Below are 19825 nucleotides of genomic sequence, written 5' to 3' on the forward strand. Positions count from 1 at the left end.
GCAAGAGGCAGTATGGGGCCAGAGGCCCAAGGAAGGTCCAGACACAGAGCCAGCCGCCCTGGGCCCCTAACTGCCGCTGCAGATACCACAGCAAGCAGAGGCCCCCTGCAGATCCACCAAGCCTGCAGCACTGGCAGGGGCACTGCTTCAGAGATCAGAGGAGCCCACACCACCACAGGACCCTCTCATGCCAGAAACTAAGTGGCCCAAGAAGGGAGATTTAAACCAGACTCAGGCAGGACCAACATCCTGAACAGATCGCTCACCACAAAGAAAGTTTGAATCAGAAACAGGTAAGATCTAGAAGCTCACTGGCACTAGGTAAGACCATACAGCACAGCTGATGAAAACGAAGAAGAAAGCATTTCCCATCTACATTTCACCACAGTGAATAATTCTGACAATCTGTTGCCATTTTTGAGTATTAGTATAAGTGCTCTAATGGTTCCTAAACTAATCTCATAAGATTACAAGAAAACCTAGCCAAGATATATGTGGAAAGAAAAAAGTCTTGATACAGCACTAGCGCTGGCTGATAGCCAGACTCCTTTCCACATCCACGCTGACGGCACTCAGCCAGCCATCTCTCCTCTCAAATCAAAGTCTATGTATTTTGCTTTGTCATATACAATTGATAGAAAGTACAGGCTGTTTTATTGGTCTGACTTTCTTCTTGAAGTATCAAGGTAATGAATAACTGCACTAAAGCAGGCCCCCAGGAAAACTCCCTTGGAAGGACCTGAACCACTCATATAAAGGTAATCTTTTGATGAAACTGTCCACTTGATTACAAGGTTAACCCTGAAATTAGTTGACTTAAGTAGGCCTAATGTTACTAGCAAAATGAAGCAGCTTCAACAACTTGGATTCGGGTACAAACGATAAGCCTGAATTCCATACCAGTAATTAGTTTCAGTGATGACTCTGAGATGACTGAAGGGTCCAAGGTGCCCAGTGACCAAGCCTATACAGCCTAGGTGCTGCTCTAACACCATGAGAGCAGAGCATGAAATCTGCTCCTCCCCTGACCAGACAAGGTGGAAAGACATTCCCTAGGGCAACAGGGTGCTGGGACAACACCCTTAGCTTCCTCCACTGTAGCAAGAGAGGGTTCCAGCCAGGGCCTATTTGATAAATTTGTGTTTGCTCTATAAGGCCTCCCTCAGGCCGAAGAAAAGAACCTTTACCTCGCTCTACCTTCAGAACTAGGATATGGAAATGGGCCTTCTAAACATATGAAAACAAAACTAAAAATCGAAATGAAGAAAACAGAAACATAAGAACTAAGATGGCAATCATATCTGTCATGCTCTTCTATTTCAGCTAGAGTGGAAGAAAAATGGGCACCATTTCTAAAAGCTTCCAACTGTTTCTAATGGTATAAAGATAACCTCAATCTCAAATTTCTCACAGTCATTTTTCTACCAGAAAACAATAATACGATAAGATATAAACTTTCTCCATTAATTTTAATAGGTCTTAAAGCAAATGCTTTGTTTCTATTCTGTATCTGCATTTGCAACACACAGAAGTTAGTCCCCTTTTGGCAAAAGGAGAAGCAGACAATCCCTTTAGTCCTGTCAACTTGGGGTCCTGCCCACAACTTATCAGGATGTGGCTGTGGATCATGTGCACTCACTTACAGCCAAGGTTAAATTCACTTCCTCTTTAAACTAGTGGGCCCTCCCTCCCTGACCCAAAGGTCTTTCTGGTAAGTTCAGTATAGAAACTTCAGTAGGAGTATTTGCTTATTCCTGAGTCTGCCCACTAAATAAAGCTTGGTAGTACTTCTCTTCGTTTACAAAGGCTTTACTGCCAATGCATGAAAGCTTTTAATTCTGTTACCATTCACATGACAAAATTTCCACTCAGGTCAAGAAACATTGTAAAGTTGGGCAGTTGTCCAACTCAACTTAAGGAACTTTAGAAAATCAAAATTTTATTTAGTTAAGTAGGAATTCTGATGCAATCATTCAGAAGGAAACCTAAAATTATTTAAAAAAATAATCTATCCATCTGTTTCCTCATCTCCAACCAAAAAGACTAATGTCAAAATGTATCGCTGAAGTTGTAAAGAGAAGTCTTCATTGTCTCCAAAATTTTTATCATCAATCTCATTCCAAAAACAGATATCACTGTAGTATTAAAATGCAATATTTTTATAACTATCTGAAAATTGCAAGTGACTAGAACCACAATTTGTCCACTTACAAAGACAATGTCTGATTAAGAAATCGTCAGATGTTAAGCACTTATGTGTCACATTAAGCAGAAAGAACAGTATGTGACATAAATTTCACTTTTATCATAACTGGCTCACTTTTTCTAATATAATTCAGTTGAATCAAATTGTGTACTTTGCATTACATACTATGGCACATTATTTAACTTATATTTACACACACTGTGCCTGTCATTTTCAGTTTTACTGAAAACAGCTCCATTTTCATGGCTGTTTATACAATTAGACTTTTAATGTGACGAATGATGGACAATAGCTGGGTCATGTGGCCAAGACAAAGATTTCCCTCGAGTGTGCTTACTTGTCAATACAAATGAGAGCAGAAAATGTTCCCTGAAAAAGGTGGGGGAGGGGCCCATCTGCAGATCTTCACTAAGGAAAAAATGAAAAAATGTTTGGAAAAGATACTAAGTTATCAGCAGTTATTATTCTTACATTCTGCCTAAACAGACAGCAAAGAATACCACCTAATACTTGGCCCTGAGGGCATGACCTGCAGACTCAGCATGGCCCTCCGGCATCAACCAAGCCCAGCCTCTTCCTTTTATTTAAAAAAAAAAAAAAGAAGAAGAAGAAGAAGAACCTGAGGCTGAGGGGAGCCAGTGACTTGCCAGAGTGAACACAGCCCAGATTTTCTGACTGCATGTCCAAGACTGCCAGATTTTGGTAGCTGACTGTGTTCACCAGACCACAGAATTTCATAACTTTGTAAGAACAGCATACAACAAGGATTCCTCTACTTAAGGAATATTTTAGTTCATAAGACACCATTTTAGCCATTAATATACCTTCCCATTTAATTATCCCATCATCTCGTTCTTGTAATATTTCCTTAACTATTCTAATATTTTAAAACACCTACCAACTGCTTTTCTTTTGTAGCTTGGGTGTATACAGAGAAGCAATCACAGCATTTTTAACTGTAAAAACGGATCACAGGTCACTCTCCCCACCCTCCTTACCCATGCACCTCGACCCCCTCCATGTAAAACTTCATTCAAACACACAGAATTAGTCAGATACAGGGTTTTAAGTGGATGCTCGTCCTTCTGGGGCACTTGGTAATTAGCATACTAGCCTCCCAGGCTGGCCTCCAGACTCAGGGTGGCATATATCATATGTTCTTCTGGGAAGCAGTTCCGAAACCCCAGAAGACCAAGAACAAAGGAGCCGGCAGGCTCTAGAGAAGCCACCCCATCAACAGTGTATTAAAGACACCCATTAGTTGCCTCCATCAGCTAATTAACTCAACAAATGCAAAACCTAAATCATTAAAGAAAGTGGTTCTGATTGCATTGCTGGGCTCTAATTTGGTGTTGCTAACCCAGCAGGGTGGGAACAGGGCTGCTCCACAGAAAACAAAAAAATGGTCCACACTGGGGAGCCTGCATGGGATGGGACTGAATTTTTTATGAAAGTTGAGCCCTACCAGGAAGTTTCACTGCTAAAAAAGGGTACCATGGAGACCTCTGTGTTTATGCTTTGAAATTTAAATCAATTTAAATATAAATTGCTATCCTTTTTAGTCATTATGAGAAAGAAATAAAATGTGGGTTTCAGATCTCTGGTGTGCAAATGGTCATTAACTTTCATTTGACCTTGTGTGTAGAATGAATATTGAATTTATGCACAGGGTACACTCATTACACTCATCTAGTTTGCTCAAAGAAAACACGTTCTCAGGAGCTGTAGTGCTGGCAGCCAGCTTTCCATGCTCAAACAGAAAACTGTGGAGTCCCCACTTTATGTCTGTCCCACCTTCCACCCAACTCTCTGCTCCAAACCACAGGAAACGGTTTCCCAAGGTTTGGCCACGTTTATAAGACACAGGCAATAACAGCTAAGAATCTGAATGGTGTAAAATCATTGTCCTGGACCACATGAGACCAGAGAGCATCAGTGCTCAGTTCCCCCTTCCGGTATCTGGTTCCCTAAAACAAGAACAAGCTCCCATTGGAGTGATAAATACCTTTGTCTACTGAGCCTTATAAACATTACCTTCCTTCACTGAAGAGTTTCTGCAGTGCATTTTTAAAAACAAAGGCCTCTAAACCTTGCACTCGCACGCACACTCTGCTGTGGTTATTACCATTCTTCACCTCCTTGGCAAATCAGTTCCATTTACTCTCTTAATGGACACGACCATGTAGAAGGAGGAAAAAGAAAATCATCTTGCCTTTCTAATTTCCTAAATTCTAAGTAACCCTCAGGGTTAAAAAGAGCCCAACTTCCATGCTGGTTGCTCTCAGATACCTTGCTATTCAGGAGAAAACAGGGCAAAGAGCTATTTTCTTTTATGGTATGTCACTGAATGGTTATTTATCATTTTGACTTAATAGCTCTAATTACAAAAGACAGTGTCATGGGATTCTTTTTTTAAAGGCAATTTTCTTCGTATCCCAGTGGGAGAGTTAGAAAAAATTTACAAAGCATCTGCCTCATGCATTTTCAATTGTTTCTGGGTTTTATTGATGCTATTATTTTCTTGATAGGAAGATTTTTACATTTTCAAGTAAGTTTTAACTTTGCATTGCATTGACAATGACTGTTTCAAGACTCTTATTATGGTTTCATGCCATTAAATAAAAAAGAAAGATACAACTTGTCAACCACTGAATTGATCTCTGTTTAGTAAGAACATGCACTGGTGGAGACGGGATGTGAATGTACAAAATCCGTCAGCTGGCAGAAGAGCCTCTGGAAATATTAGAACAAGGAGTTATTATAGCACCGAGAAGGGGGAGATTTTTACAAACTTCAACAATCAGCATGGTGTTAGGCAAAGCTCTCTCTTCTCAGGAAAACATCCTAGATCCTCAATCAATCAGGAAGACCAGAATGTCGTGTTGATGATTTTGGGGGAAAACACATGCTACTTCTTTCCTCTTGGTTGACAAATGCTAAATAGCACATTTGTTAGTGGGGCTAACAAGACAATCGGTGTGGGTCTGTGCTGACCACGAACGAGAGCCATGGCCCTGCCGGCTCAACATCCAGAAGGCGGCAAAGGAGAAGAGGACACAACACAAAGCATGTGAAAACGTCAGCTCCAAGAGGAGACGGGGCGCCCTGCGAGGACAGGGTGGGGAAGACTTTAAATTTTTAAGGGGTTGAAAATACCACTAAAAATAAAGCATAATATCTCAACTGCGTAGAATACAGCCAATAGACCTCTGTCGTTATAAACTAGCATTTTCTAGTTTGAACATTATTAGCACACTCAGAGATTAGATGGAAAAAAACTATTCAAGACAGGATTACTACAGCTTTTATTAATACTTTCAAAGCATTTAAATTTTTTTCAATAGCAAGTTAATCACAAGAAACCAGAAAGGGGTTTGAGATAGCAATAATTGTACCAGCCGTTAAGTCTGCCTTTGATGGCCCTTAATTTTATTATTACCATCCACTCTAAAATCCCATTTTACTGTGCGTTCTCCTTTATGAGCAATGTGTTCATGAGAGAATGAAGTCAAACACTGTGCTCCATTAAAATAAAAAGTAAAAAGTTAGAGGACCATAAAAGTAGAAGCAATTCCATTGGCTTAATGGTTATTTTTCTTTTTCTAAAGGTGCAGAAGGGAGAAACCTTTCTCTACTGTTAAAAATAATCAGTCCATCTATTTCATTTTTCATGACAAAGCGATGGGGATGTCTTCTGTGTGGGAAGCTTCTGCCCTGAAGGAGAACATGTCCCTTCAATTGTGTCAGACCTCAACCCTCTCTGCAGAGCTTCCTGTCAGCACTGACTCCCTGCCAATCTCACAAAGGGGCTTAGAACTGCTTAAGTTCTTGTAACGAGTTATTGGTGACCAGTGACTGTTACCAGCAGTAGATCTTCAAAGCTAGGAATTTAGCCAGATAATAAAAGGCCCTCAACTTGTCTGATGGGTTCACCCAGATTACCAGATCCCGCGGTCACCTGTTGAATGTTTTACAAACACACCGTTCAGTATACAGCAAATGTTAATAACCAAGCTGGAGAAATCACATACCCATTCAAATGCCTATTTAAGCTTGAGTATAGGAATCAACTCTCACATCCATACATGACCACTGGAAAAACCATAGCCTTGACTAGACGGACCTTTGTTGGCAAAGTAATGTCTCTGCTTTTCAATATGCTATCTAGGTTGGTCATAACTTTTCTTCCAAGGAGTAAGCGTCTTTTAATTTCATGGAATCAAAGATGATTGAACAAACAAAGAGGATTTCTGAGGCCAGGAGAAATAATTTAACGTGAATGTAAAACTCGGGCTTCCTTCTCATCCTTTCTGGCCTATTAAAAATAATGTTTCTAAAAGCTAAAACTAAACACAGTAGGTAAAACTATTTTATACAATTTTATGTTTTATATATATATTTAACATCCCAAAGAAATAATAAAATATCTTGGTACAAAAATAACATGGTAACCTGAATCCCTGGCTAATTTATTTGAAAATGAGGGGGGAAAATTGCTGCTATTTACTGCTTGAAAAATGTAAGTTTTCACTCGATTCTTTTCCATTCCCAGAAACAAAAGTAGAAAATGTGAATGCCTTTCCATAAACCAAATCTTTACTCCCCATAATAACAAGGGAGGGGACGCAGCGTAGCTAGGAAAACTAGAGACTGGATGTTGGAAAGCCTGTGTTTGCACTGGTTGCAGCCTTAACCTGTGTACTCTCAGGCACGACATTTCCCTCTAAATCCTCTCTGAATCACGAGATTCAGACAATACAAGCAATTCCTCCTGTGGTGAGCACTCTGCCCCAGCAGCCATCCCTCTCCTGCTGGTTTTCTCTGGGGAGCCACACCTGCCCCAGCCTCAGTTCGTGGGACTTAACCTCTGTATCCTGCCCTCCATCCAAGCTTCCACTGCTCCAGAGATGGGCATTCCATCCTTCCAGCAAAGTCCCCGCTGAGACCTCCGTGGGCCTTACCAGGAAAGAGGTTCTCTCCTGCTGAGACTGATTAGCTCCACAGATGCCCTGAGCCTTTGTGGTTTTCAGTTTATTTTTCTCTCACTTGTCCCTAAGAGTCCTGAATAAAACATTCCCAAGGTTGTGACTCCATTAAGGATAATGAAAGAAATTAATGAAAATACTATTATAATTAAATATTGGAGCTGGAAGGAATCACGAAGGTTCCTACATTCTATACCCACCCCCTTATGATACAATACAAATTGGAATCCCTTTACCAAAGTCACAAAGACATTTAATGGTACAAACAGAGTCTAGAACCTCTTCTGTGTTTTCCCAACATTAATATCCTCGATACTTAGTTTTAAAACATTTAACTAGGTATGGACTAGGAGAGAGAGTGAAATATAAAAACTGCCAAAGAGGTTTACCAATATGAGATTTCTGGCTTTCCAGAAATAAAAGCCCACCATGGCACAAATTTCATCTAATCTAAAGATACTGAGAGCTAAACATGCTTTGGCTGTGGATTCCCTTGAAAGGGGGAAGAAAATGTTCCTAAGACTCTAACAATTAGCAGTAGAATCAGCAATTCAACAAAAAAGAAACAAGTCCAAGGATATCTGTGTTAACCGTGTGAAGCCTTAAAATGCTATTCATATTCACTAAGGTTAGCATTTCGAGGAGAAAACTGTTTAAAGACACATCCTAATGGCTTCTTAGAAAATTACAACAAAATAGATTTTTTACAAAGCTAGATCCTTGAGTCATCTATATAATCTATCAATTGGCAATTACTTTTATTTCTGTTTGTAGGACAGCTGAAACCAAAAAACTCTTTCTTTATACTAATTCTTGTTTTAACAACCCTTCACAGAGAGACGTAAATCTGGCATGACCACCTGAGCCCTAATTAACAGTTCCACTGCAAGACAGATATTAAGGCAATCAATTCCTTTTGTCAAGCCCCAGATGTGCCAACTATTATTTCAATACTTTTTTTTATTAGAAGTATACCAGTTTCTTCTTATTCTACCTTAAAAAAATCAAAATAGTTTTTTTTTTTAATGAGCATACAGAAAGCACCATTCTGCAGCTAAAATTCTGTTTAATTAAGGCTGTGTTTAACAGTTCATTTTATCACCTCCTAACTACATAGTAATACATTATCCTTTTTCAGACAGCCATTGACTTACTCACGTTTATTTATCTCTGAAATAAACAACGTGATTTTAAAATAGCAGGGAGCCGTATTTGTCCTTGCTCACCACCGTGCCGCCAATGCCCTAGAGTAGGTGCTCAGTTAGAATCTGATAAAGGAACCAAAGCCATACTTAGGAGTTAGGTTCTCACACTTTGCCGCTATGATTTTCCATCTACTCTCAAGGCCAAATGCAGCAGCAGAAGTGTGGGACAAATCAGGTGGCTATCTCCTGAAGTCCACATTTGGATTCTTTGAATATTGCAATATCATCTTGGTTATTTTTGCCCCTAGACGGTTTCCCAAATTTGTTGTAGTTTGGGGAATATGGCACAGAAAAGTCTGTTTTTCTCTAAAAATGATCTTCTTTGTTTACTCTATTTTTCTAGTCAGAAAACTTATTTAATTTTGTCAGGGACAAAGTAAGGATGCTAACTATCTTTTTTATTATTCAATTTATGTATCACAGGACCCTAGCTAATGAAATAGCATGAGGGGAAAAAAGGGGAGTTACTTGGGTTGGTAAGACAGATAAAATAGTCATAATTGATAGACACTGTATTTGCCTATAAAGAAAACCCCAGGTAATTTTAAAACTAGCTATTAGAATTCATTTAAGTTCAACACTTTTGATAGGAACAAAAACAAGAATTCTCATGCAGGAAAAATAAACAATTAGAAAAGATAACAGATGTGGATCAACAAACTGATTCAAAGTATATATGGAGAGGAAAAAGACCCAGAATAGCCAGAACAATGTTGAAGGAGAAAAAGCTGGGAGGCTGACAGTGCCCTACCAACACGCACTGTAAAGTTACAGTAACCCAAACAGGGTGGCACTGGCGAAAGCACAGACAAGCAGGGCAGTGAAGAGAACAGAGCCCAGACATAAACCCACACAAATACAGTCAAGTGACCTCTGGCACAGGAGAGAGGGCAATAAAATGGAAGGAGGATAGTGTTTTCAACAAGTGCTGCTCGAACAACTAGACACACACACACCCACACGTAAAAGAACCTAAATGCGGACCTAACACTCTTCATGAAAATGAGCTCAAAACGGATCACAGACTTAAAGGTAACGCAAAACTATACAATTTCTAGGATGTAATAATAGAAAACCTAGATGATCTTGTGTGTGATATGACTTTTTAGCTATAACGCCAAAGGCAGGATCCAAAAGAGAAGAAAGATAAGCCTGACTTTATTAAAATTAAAAATCTTTGCTCTTTCAAAGACAACGTGAAGAGAATGAGAATACAAGCCAGAGACTGGGAGAAAACACCTGCAAAATATATCCGAAAAAGGACAATCATCAAAAATATATACAGAACTCTTAAGACTCAACAAGAAAACAAGAAAGCTGACTGAAAAATGGATCAAAGACTTTAACAGACACCTCATCAAAGAAGATATAAAGATAACAAGTAAGCACATGAAAAGATATTCCAGATCACATGCCATCAGGAAAATGCAAACTAAAGCAACCAAATCTGAAACACTGACAACAAATGCTGGTGAAGATCCAGAGCAACAGGAACTCTCGTTCACTGCTGGTGGGAACGCAAAGAGCACAGCCACTCGGGAAGGTAGTCACCAGAAGCAGCTTCTTACAAAACTCAACACACTCCTACCACACGGTCCAGAAATCACACTCTTTGCTACTCACCAAAGCAGCTGAAAACTATGTGTGCATGGAGGTGTCTGTGTAGATGAAACCTGTATACAAACATACACACGGATGTTTATACAAGGTTTATTTATACCATCTATAACTACCAAAACCTGGAAGCAATCAAGATGTCCTCTGGCAGGTGAACAGATACATAAACTGCGGTACATTCAGACAACAGAATATTATTCTTTTTTTTTTTTTTTTCAGACAACGGAATATTATTCTAAGCTAGGAAGAAATGAGTTATCAAGTCGTTAGTAGAAGACATGGATGAACTTTAAATGCCTATTACTGACTGAACAAAGCCAATCTGAAAAGACTATCTACTCTATGATTCCAACCACGTGATGTTCTGGAAAAGGCAAAACTATGGGGACAATAACATAAGTGATTTCCAGAATATGGGGGAGGGAGGCATAAATAGGTAGAGCATAAGGGCAGTGAAGTGATTCTGTGTGATACTATAATATAAACACATGTTATTAGACATTAGTCCAAACCCATAAAATGGACAGTACCAAGAGTGAACCCTAAACTATGGACCGTGGGTGACAACGATGTGTCAACACAGGCTATTGATTATAACAAATATACCCCTCTGAGATGCTGGCAGTAAGGGAGCAGGGCATGTGGGGACACAGGGTATATGGGAACTGGGTACTTTCTGCTCAATTTTTCTGTGAATTGAAACTACTCTAAAAGGTAAAGTTTATTTCAAGAAAAACTGTCATGAAAGACAAAGACAGAAACCTTCACTTAAAAAAAAAAAAAAGCTAAAAATACCAGAAGCCAAAAAAATAACAGTAACCAAAGGCCAAAGAATACATTAAGCAAAAAAATGTACAAAGCTTTAAGGAGACATTTTTAAGACAGTACTGAAGATATGAAAAAAGTGGAATGAAATCCTAGATTCATGAATGGAAATGCTTATCTCCAAAGTGCCAATTTATCTAATGACCTATAAATTCAATACAGTTTAAAAATTACCAGTAGGGGTTTTCATGGAACTTGACAAAATAAAACTATGAATTTACATCCCCATTCCTGATATATTTGTGTTTCACTCTGTCCCTGAGAAGTTGCCAATGTTGTCTTGACATTCCAAGCTCCACGGATGAAATAAGTAAGGAAAATAGAGATGCTAACCTCATGGCATAACAGTCAACTGCATACCAGTCTTTGACTCTGCACAGTCCACTGTGTTTGGGGCTTGCTTACGCTTCCTCAATTCTCTTCACCTCCAGAGAGTTCAAACTTCTCAGCCTGACGGCCGGAATCTACCTCTTTCTGCCTTGTTCACTTTGCTCCAGCCACTTTCACTTCCTTGCTGTTCTCTACACACATTTTGCACACCTCTGTCCAATGCTCTTGCCTGGTCGTCCACGGGGCTCACCCCTCAGTGACTTCAGGTCTTTGCTCAAGGGGCCTGCCCAGCCCACACTGTGTAAATTAGCAACCACCTCCTTCTCCAGCCCCATCTATATTTACTTGTTCTATTTTGCTCCAGCAATGACAGAGTATATGTATTTTATTATTTCCCCAACTTTTTCTAAAACTTAAAAAATAAATCTATCTTCCAAGGCACTATCATCCCAACTCACACAGACTGTAAATTTTGTCTCCTTACGGTTGTGGGATACTACATCAGCTCTAGCACAATTTTTTTTCTAAGATTCCCCTCCTACAACCTGTATACTGGTGTCCCTTCTCCCTCTTGGCCTCCACCTATGCAAACATCCACGATCTAATGCCATTCCCACTGCCTGGGCGCTGCAGATCTGCATCGCTGTGCCTCGTATTTCTTCTCCACCACCTCTGTAGTATCCAGGCTCTGCATCCTCTACAACAGCCAAATCAACATAGTACAAACACAACAAGGTGTGTTTGATCCCAAAAGCCACCGAGAGAAAAGCAAAGTTTTCGCTTCTAGCTAGAAAAAGGAAGATGCAAAATGTATGACTTCTGTTCTGAAGACATCTCTGTTGCAGGCATTTCTTCAAACCGTGGCAACTCTCTGACTTTGTCACTGTGCTTTCACCTGCAAAGTCTTAGCCTGGCTTACCATTCTCCATGAAGCCCCTCCCCTCTGTCTGCCATTCCATTCAGCACCGGCCTCCTCTGAACAGCGAGGGTCCTCCTGCTACTCTTCTTTTCAATGCAAGGGTTCTCTACCTCACTGAGCGTCTGTTTCATACTGAATTTCAGCAAAACATGGCTTTCTCTCCTCAAGATGTAGCTGAGAGCTCCCTTTTCCTTTCCACTTATTATATTCACGGATTGCTTCCTAAGGTATTAAGAATTGGATCCATACCATCAGTTCCTATGAAACATGCTTGCTATGAAATGTTATTAGACAATTCAATTATTTTTTTAAGAAGCCACTTTGAGATGAGAAATATAAAACAGAGACCACCATTATATTATCTATTTTCCTCTGTCATTATGACAAGTAATGTAAAGTGGTTTGCTTTCTTTTGCTGGGTACCTAGACCCATGCTTGCAGTGGGCTGCAAACACATTTTGAATTTTGAATTTCATTTTTCCTTGAAGCATGAAATAAAGCCAGGCAGTGAAATTTGAAAGAACTGTATATATGCCTGTGCTATTTTGACAGCAGAATACTTTTTAAAACAAATGGAGATATGCTTTCTGGACCAAATCTTCCCAGGATACGTTCAACTGCTCACAACCACATGACATGTGAAATATCCCCAACGAATCTGAATCTTCCTCCAGCCCCATGAAAGACTACTCACCAGACTTCCTTGCTTTCAAAGCAATAACAGCTGCTAGCTCTCTCTGCACCTAAGAAAATATTAGGGGGAAAACATCAAATTAGAAGAAGAAAAACATAGGTTTGTCTTTAGATCTGCAAAGTTAAGAGCTGTTGAGATAAGAGTTAAGTTTGCTGCCATACTTTTGTTTGTTTTTAATAATATGGAAAAACTTCTGCATAGGAATTTTAGGCCAAAAACCTCAAAGAATCGAATTGACTTCCTTTAAAAAGAAATTATAAACAGTTGCCAGAATGTACACACTGGAAAACACTGTTACTTCTGACGCTTTGATGAAAAGTACCTCAAAAACGTAATGGTGTAACATTCAGGAATAATGCAAATAAATTATTACAACAGGCACAATACTGTGGCAAAGATCGTAAATATTTTTTCTCTCCTAAAGATTCTAGTTTATACAGAAATTCTGGAAAAACGGAGGTAGACGACCTTAGTTTAATTGGACTTCTGTCTGAATACAATGAACAATCACTTGAGGCCTGACAGGTTTACCAGCAACCTTTTCAGATGACGTGCTGCATAAACGCGAATGCTACCAACACACAGGCCAGGTGAAATGGGGACAGGCAGGATGAGCTCTAATATCTTAAGTGCTGTCCAGATTTTTGCTTATTCACTCATTCTCTCTCTCTTCCCTGAACATATATGCTTAAATCCTTTCTCAAAAAGGAACATAAAACAGAGACCAAGAAAGATAACCACAGTCACTTGCAAAGATAATGTGGGAAAAAAAAAGATAACATGAGGATAATATCTGGGAAACCTCTGGAGGTTTCAAGGGGTGGTGGTAGTGAGTTTGGAAGGGTCCTGCAGCTTAATGTGTTATACAAGTGAAATTTTAAAGGCAGAGCGTGAAGTTCAAGGTTAAAGAAGATTTGCTACGGAAATTAATCTAATTTACACTGATGTATGTGAAGGCAAAAGCAGCTCAGCGAGACACTGGGACTCTGCCTGGGATCCATACCACAATGATCAAGGTATAGTCATCCCTGAAGAAAGCATTCCCCCTTCCCCACACTGCTTTACTGCCACGCTTCCCTGGCTGGCCAGTGTGAATGCCAGTCTAAAGGGTATATATACTCTTGATTTAACTGATTCTTTGCTTCCTTAGGGCTTCCTCAGGAAAATTATACTGTAATGAGAAGATAATCAGTCCCTCTCTAATGGTGGGGGTTTGAAATCCAAAAACATTCATGGGGGAATGGATAAAGAAGATGTGGTACATATATACAATGGGATATCACTGGGTTATTAAAAAGAATGAAATAATGCCATTTGCAGCAACACAGATGGACCCAGAGATTGTCATACTGAGTGAAGTGAGTCAGACAGAGGCGGAGAAATATCATACAACACCCCTTATATTTGGAATCTAAAAAGAAATGATACAAATGAACTTGCAAAACAGAAAGAGACTAACAGAGAACATCTGATGGTTGCTGAGAGAAGGACACGGAGAAGGGACAGTTAGGGAATTTGGGGTTGACATGTACACACTGCTGTACTGATAACAGATAACAAACAAAAGACCTATTGTAGAGCACGTGGAACTCTGCTCGATGTTATGTGGCATCCTGGATGGGAGGGGAGTTTGGGGGCGAAGGGATACATGTATATGTATGGCTGAGTCCCTTCACTATTCACCAGAAACAACATTGTCAATCAGCTGTGTGTGAGCGCACATGTGTGCATGCGCCCGCACATGCACGCATGCTCAGCCGCTCCTACTCCAATACAAAATTAAAAGTTAAAAAAAAAAAAAATGCTCACAGATATAAAAATTTAGTTGAAGAACTTATGCAGAAAAAGAGACTTGGGAGAGAGAGAAGTGATGATTCATCAGAGGAAAGCCTTTACAAAATACTTGCGTGTGTAGTAATAAAAAAGCAAAAAAACAAAACAAAACACAAATTAGTGCCTGTTTTAGACATTTGAAATTGTGTGTAAGGTTTACCGTTACACACAATCCCCTGTTACAGGGGAGAATATCTGGAGGTGGACAAAGACACAGATTAGAAAGGCTCCCTGGGGCCCTGTCAATGGCTTCCTAATGTTGTGGCGCCCAGGGAAGACTCCTCTTGGCTCAGACATAGAAAGGCAGCAGAGACAGAAAAAGATGCAGAAGGTGGCTCACTTAAAGCTGTCTTCTCCACCCTCCTCCTTCAGTTTTCTATACCTGAGACTCTCTTCATGAGAGCTTCAGTTTTTCTTTCTCGATTTAGAAATAAGACTCAAAACAGAAGTAGCTCAGAAAAGGAAAATGTTATATTCCCAACACTATATAAAACATCTCTGCAAAGATTTGGTGGAGAAAGAAAGGGAGAAAAAGGATGAGCAAGAAACCCACAGAGCACTTTTTGGGAAGCCAAGATGGAAAAAAAAAAAAAAAGGATAGTGAGAAAGACAAGAACTTCACAGTTAAAAATGAACCTAAGCTTTTTCTTTTTTCCATAAAATAAGTGAGAATACTCTACTGTACCACACCACATCCCCTGAACATCTGCAGTCAGGGAGGACGGACAAGTGTTATGTGCGGTGGCGTGTAGAACAGCTTCCACATTTCTGGCCCCGAGGGAAAACATTTTTGCGCAAAACCCCAAGGGTAGGTTATTCTTCCTCCAAAATACAAAGGGGGAAGCATTGAGCAAACAAATCACAAACTGGGTGAGATCCCGTTAGTCTCCTATAGATGGCTGGAAGGCATCACTGACGCAATGGACAGGAGTCTGAGGAAACTCAGGGAGGCAGGGAAGGACCAGGGAGCCTGGCGTGCTGCAGTCTATGGGGTTGCAGGAGTCGGACACGACTTAGTGACAGAACAACAACACAGTATCCTCTTAGCACTTTTTTTTTTTTTTTTAAAGACACACCAGCAATCATTATTTCATTATTTTCAATTGTGACTAATGCCTGTCTTCTGGGCAGAAGCTCCGCTGAGGCAGCTATCTTTTCAGCACCATGACTCAGGGCCATCAACACTCTTGCACTGACCCACAGGAGGTGGATGAAGAGGCAACTTAAAGGGAACAGAGACAGAACCCAGGGGAGGGAAAAAAAAAGGTTGCCTGAGGGAGGACAAGGAAAATCCAAAGAGAAGGCACTCCCCCTAAGAAGGGACTTGTAGCAGAAATCTTCAGAACAAATTAGGACTCCAAGCCTCCTTTAGCAAATACTTGTTAGGTTTATTCTGAAAACTTAAACTTTTAACAACTGCAGAAACAGAGACTAGACTTTTCTTTGTAAGCACTAATACAGGACTTGTTGGCACTGAAAAAGAAACATAACACCCCAGCAACGCTCAAGTTTCCAGATGTCTGAAGTCCTGGCCCACATTTTGATAACTTTCTGGGAACCCTGAGCAAAAACCAACCAGCTAAGATGCTCCTGAATTCCTAACACTCAGGGACTGATGAAGATAATAAATACGTGGCGACTCTCTCTGAGTTCACCTTTGTGTGTCTATCCACACATACCCTTTTTCCTAATAAACACTTAACCTGTTTCACTTAAAAAAAAAGAAGAAGGTACAGTAAATATGTGCTGATTTAAACCATTAACTTGGGGGAAGAGTCTGTTACACTGAAAAGTCTTTTATAGACAATTATTTTTCTACTTGATCTCCTTGTGCTGTTCCTTAATGTAAGCCTCTCTCATCACGACACATATGGAACCCTCTTCTTAAATCAGTATCAAAAAAATACATACCTATAAATGTATATTTAAAAATGGCCAAGAGCCATGCTCTGATATTCACCACTGTTTTTATTTTATGAGCGTGCTAAACCACTGCCTAGAAAATTAGAAGAAATGCACTGCTGTTGATCTGACGGGAAGTCCATTCTCACAGTGGTCTATCACAAGCCTTCGTTGTTGTTCAGTCGCTCAGTCGTGTCCGACTCTTTGCGACCCCATGGACCGCAGCACGCCAGGCTTCCCTGTCCTTCAGCATCTCCCGGAGCTTGCTCAAACTCATGTCCATTGAATTGGTGACTGAACATTTTATGTAGCTCAGAAATGTACCCTACCTATGTCACACCCTCAGTGAAGTCTTATAATAAGAAATCAGACACACTAATATTTCTGTAATGAAATGTATGATTATTCATACCAAATGGGATAAAGACAGACTAGGAGGAGTCTCAGGATTTTCTACTAAATATATTCAGTTTAGGTTAGACTGGCATCAGGTGGCAGAGTGGGAAAGAATCCACCAGCAGGAGATGCCGGAGATGCGAGTTTGATCCCTAGGTCGAAAAGATCTCCTGGAGTAGGAAATGGCAAGCCCTTTCAGTTTTCTTGTCTGGGAAACTGGACGAGGATCCTAGCAGACTGCAGACCATGGGCTCACAAAAGAGCTGGACGTCACCGAGCAACTAAGCACACAAACACACAAGTCATAAAAACCTTTTGGTGTTTTAGGGCTTTTATATTTCAGATTTGTGAATAATGGATCGTAAGTAAACCTCTACTAATTTTAAGCTGAAGGTTTGTCTCCATCTTTTTCTCATGTTTCTTCTTGTCAAATAGCTATGTAGTCACTATATTCTGTCTAAGAAATGCTTTCTTTTAAATTGCTTGGCTTTGCATCCATTTTGAACCTGAATGCACATGAGAATCACTTGGGAAGCTTTAAAAAAGCAACTGATACTTGGGCCTCATCTAAATCAGAATCTCTGGGGGACAAGTCCAGCCATCAGTATTTACTGCTGCTGTTGTTCCCAAGTTTCTTAAGCGATTCTACACTGTATCCAGGGTTGAGAAGCACTCTTCTATTTAATAAGACATCTTCACTTCTCCAAGACTCAACCTTTTAATCTTGAAATCATTTCAACTGACAATCAATTTTTACTTTTTATTTTATTCTCCTCTAATTTAAATCATTTGTAAAGGAACATGGTTTTCACTGTGTTTTAGGTATTAAATTTTGATATAATCCAATCAAGTGGTAAGATTCCGTTACATCATCAGTGGTTTGACAGACCCAAGCACAAGGAAAATTGCAAGGGAGCTTTTAAAGAAGCTTAAACTTTAAAACATGGTTTACTTAATATAAAAAGAACCCTATAACTCAAAACACATTTGCAGCTTAGGGTGTATTTGCTCTTGTGAATATCTAAATAGAGGATAATTAAGGGACTGATAAAACACATCAAAATTTCCTTTTCCTCTGGGTACCCATTGGCAATTTTAAAATGTTTTAAAGTGTTGAAGTATTTTGGCTTTCTATCTTTAAAAACCAGCAGGGCTACTCACAAAATAGCCCTGAAATTCAACAAGAATCAGGGTTAGTCTCAGTTCCAGCATATTGTCTGTTTTTCTCTGGCTTAATAAGGCTTTCAGACTCAAAATACAAATGCAATGAGTCTTGCATCAGCACAAGGTTCAAGAGGCAACAGAAAGTGTCAAATACAAGCCCCGAGTGCCAGAGATCACGGCCATGGAGAGGTCAACTGAGAAGACGTGGTGGCCTTCCTGGAGGAAGAGGCCCCTGAAAACCAAGCGTGAAGCTGGAGAAAGCCAACAAAGGTCCCTGTGGGAGACAGACCAACAGTGACAGACGCCACCAAAGGGCCATCCTTACAAACTAATGTTTCAGAAAATCATGAATTCACAAACTTCCTAAAGGTTTTTAATAAATCTATTAATCTTAGAAATCTTTAAATTTTGGTAATATAATCAAAATGTTTTTTAAAACACAGAACACATTTTCTCAATTTCCTAAATTAAATGTAAGAAGAAACATAATTCAATACACTTTCCTGTTTTATTCCCAAATATACTTGCTCCCAAAACAGGGTTAAAAATTCTAGATAAATAAATAAATATGCTTATTAAAGCCATCAACATATTTCTGGATAAGATATAAACTGAGTAGTGATGGTGGCTAGACTTCTGTCCCATGAAGAAAGAGCCACATACTCAGTGACAATTTCCTTTGTTCCTCAGTGGCCCATTTTCCCATTTCCAAATTCACTCTTCTGTTCTAAATAGTTAATATTGCCACAGGACTGACACATGAATAATCCTGTGATTCCCTGCTAATGTCAACCCATAATTGGAAAATTAAGAAGGTTATTTATCTGTCTAGACAGTACTGTTCTCTGCCTAATAGTTTATTTAACAAATAGTTGTTTTCCTAATAACTGCTCTCACCATATCAAAGACGTGTTTGCTAAGCATGCTACGATGATAAAATATGCTTATTCTTATTTCAAGGATATTAGGGATATTTTTTAAAATTCTCATAAAGACTTTGTTGACTAAATACAGATATGTCTATTTTATTGTAACTTAGATAATCACTGACCAAAGACTAATACATACATAAGTGACCTGAAACTAACTAGTGGAATAAAGTCCTACATGTAAGTTCTTTTCTTTTTTTTTAATATTTATTCACTTGGCTGTGCCAGGTCTTAGTTTCAACATGTGAAGCTTCAGGCTCACATGCGGCAGGTGGCATCTCGTTCCCTGCCCAGCGACTGAACCCGGGCCCCCTGCACTGGAAGCATGGAGTCTCTAGCCACTGCAATACCAGGGAAGCCCCTATATGTAAGTTAGTTTTTTAAGTCTGTTATTTAGGTCTGCTACGTGTACATGTATCTCCTATGCATGAGGTTCACATTAGAAAGATGTGATAATTTTTAGTTGATCATAAGCATGGTATAAGTTAACAATGGAAATGAGATTATTTAGAATTGCATAACAATGGTTTTGGAATAGTACGAGGATGACATTCAGGTCAGCAAGAAATGATGGACTCCAGAGACAGCAACACCTGGATTGTACTCAGTTTGAAGTACCATCTGTTCGGCTTATGAGGAGTTGACAGGATTCATGGGGCAACCCCAAGGTGGTCACCTCCTTGCGGTCGACGTGATATAGCAGTCTTCATTTATCTTGTCCTCAGCAGGGTCTGGCATGTTACCGTCCTCTTGTCCTTAGCCACCAGGATTCCATGACACATACCCTCCAGGCTCTTCTCTCTTCTCTCTGGCTGCCACT

At 39.7% G+C, this 19825-nt stretch overlaps 1 protein-coding gene across 2 annotated transcripts in view; it reads right to left on the minus strand.

The window, feature by feature from the left end:
- RAPGEF5 (Rap guanine nucleotide exchange factor 5) overlaps window positions 1-19825 on the minus strand; it is a 234930-nt gene that overhangs the window by 127714 nt on the left and 87391 nt on the right. For both annotated transcript variants that reach the window (XM_061413684.1, XM_061413685.1), the window contains exon 7: window positions 12782-12830. In XM_061413684.1, the coding sequence (XP_061269668.1) occupies window positions 12782-12830 (49 nt within the window). The remainder of the gene's footprint in view (window positions 1-12781; window positions 12831-19825) is intronic.

This window comes from Bos javanicus, chromosome 4 (genome assembly GCF_032452875.1).
Source record: "Bos javanicus breed banteng chromosome 4, ARS-OSU_banteng_1.0, whole genome shotgun sequence".
In the NCBI taxonomy this organism is placed as follows: Eukaryota; Metazoa; Chordata; class Mammalia; order Artiodactyla; family Bovidae; genus Bos; species Bos javanicus.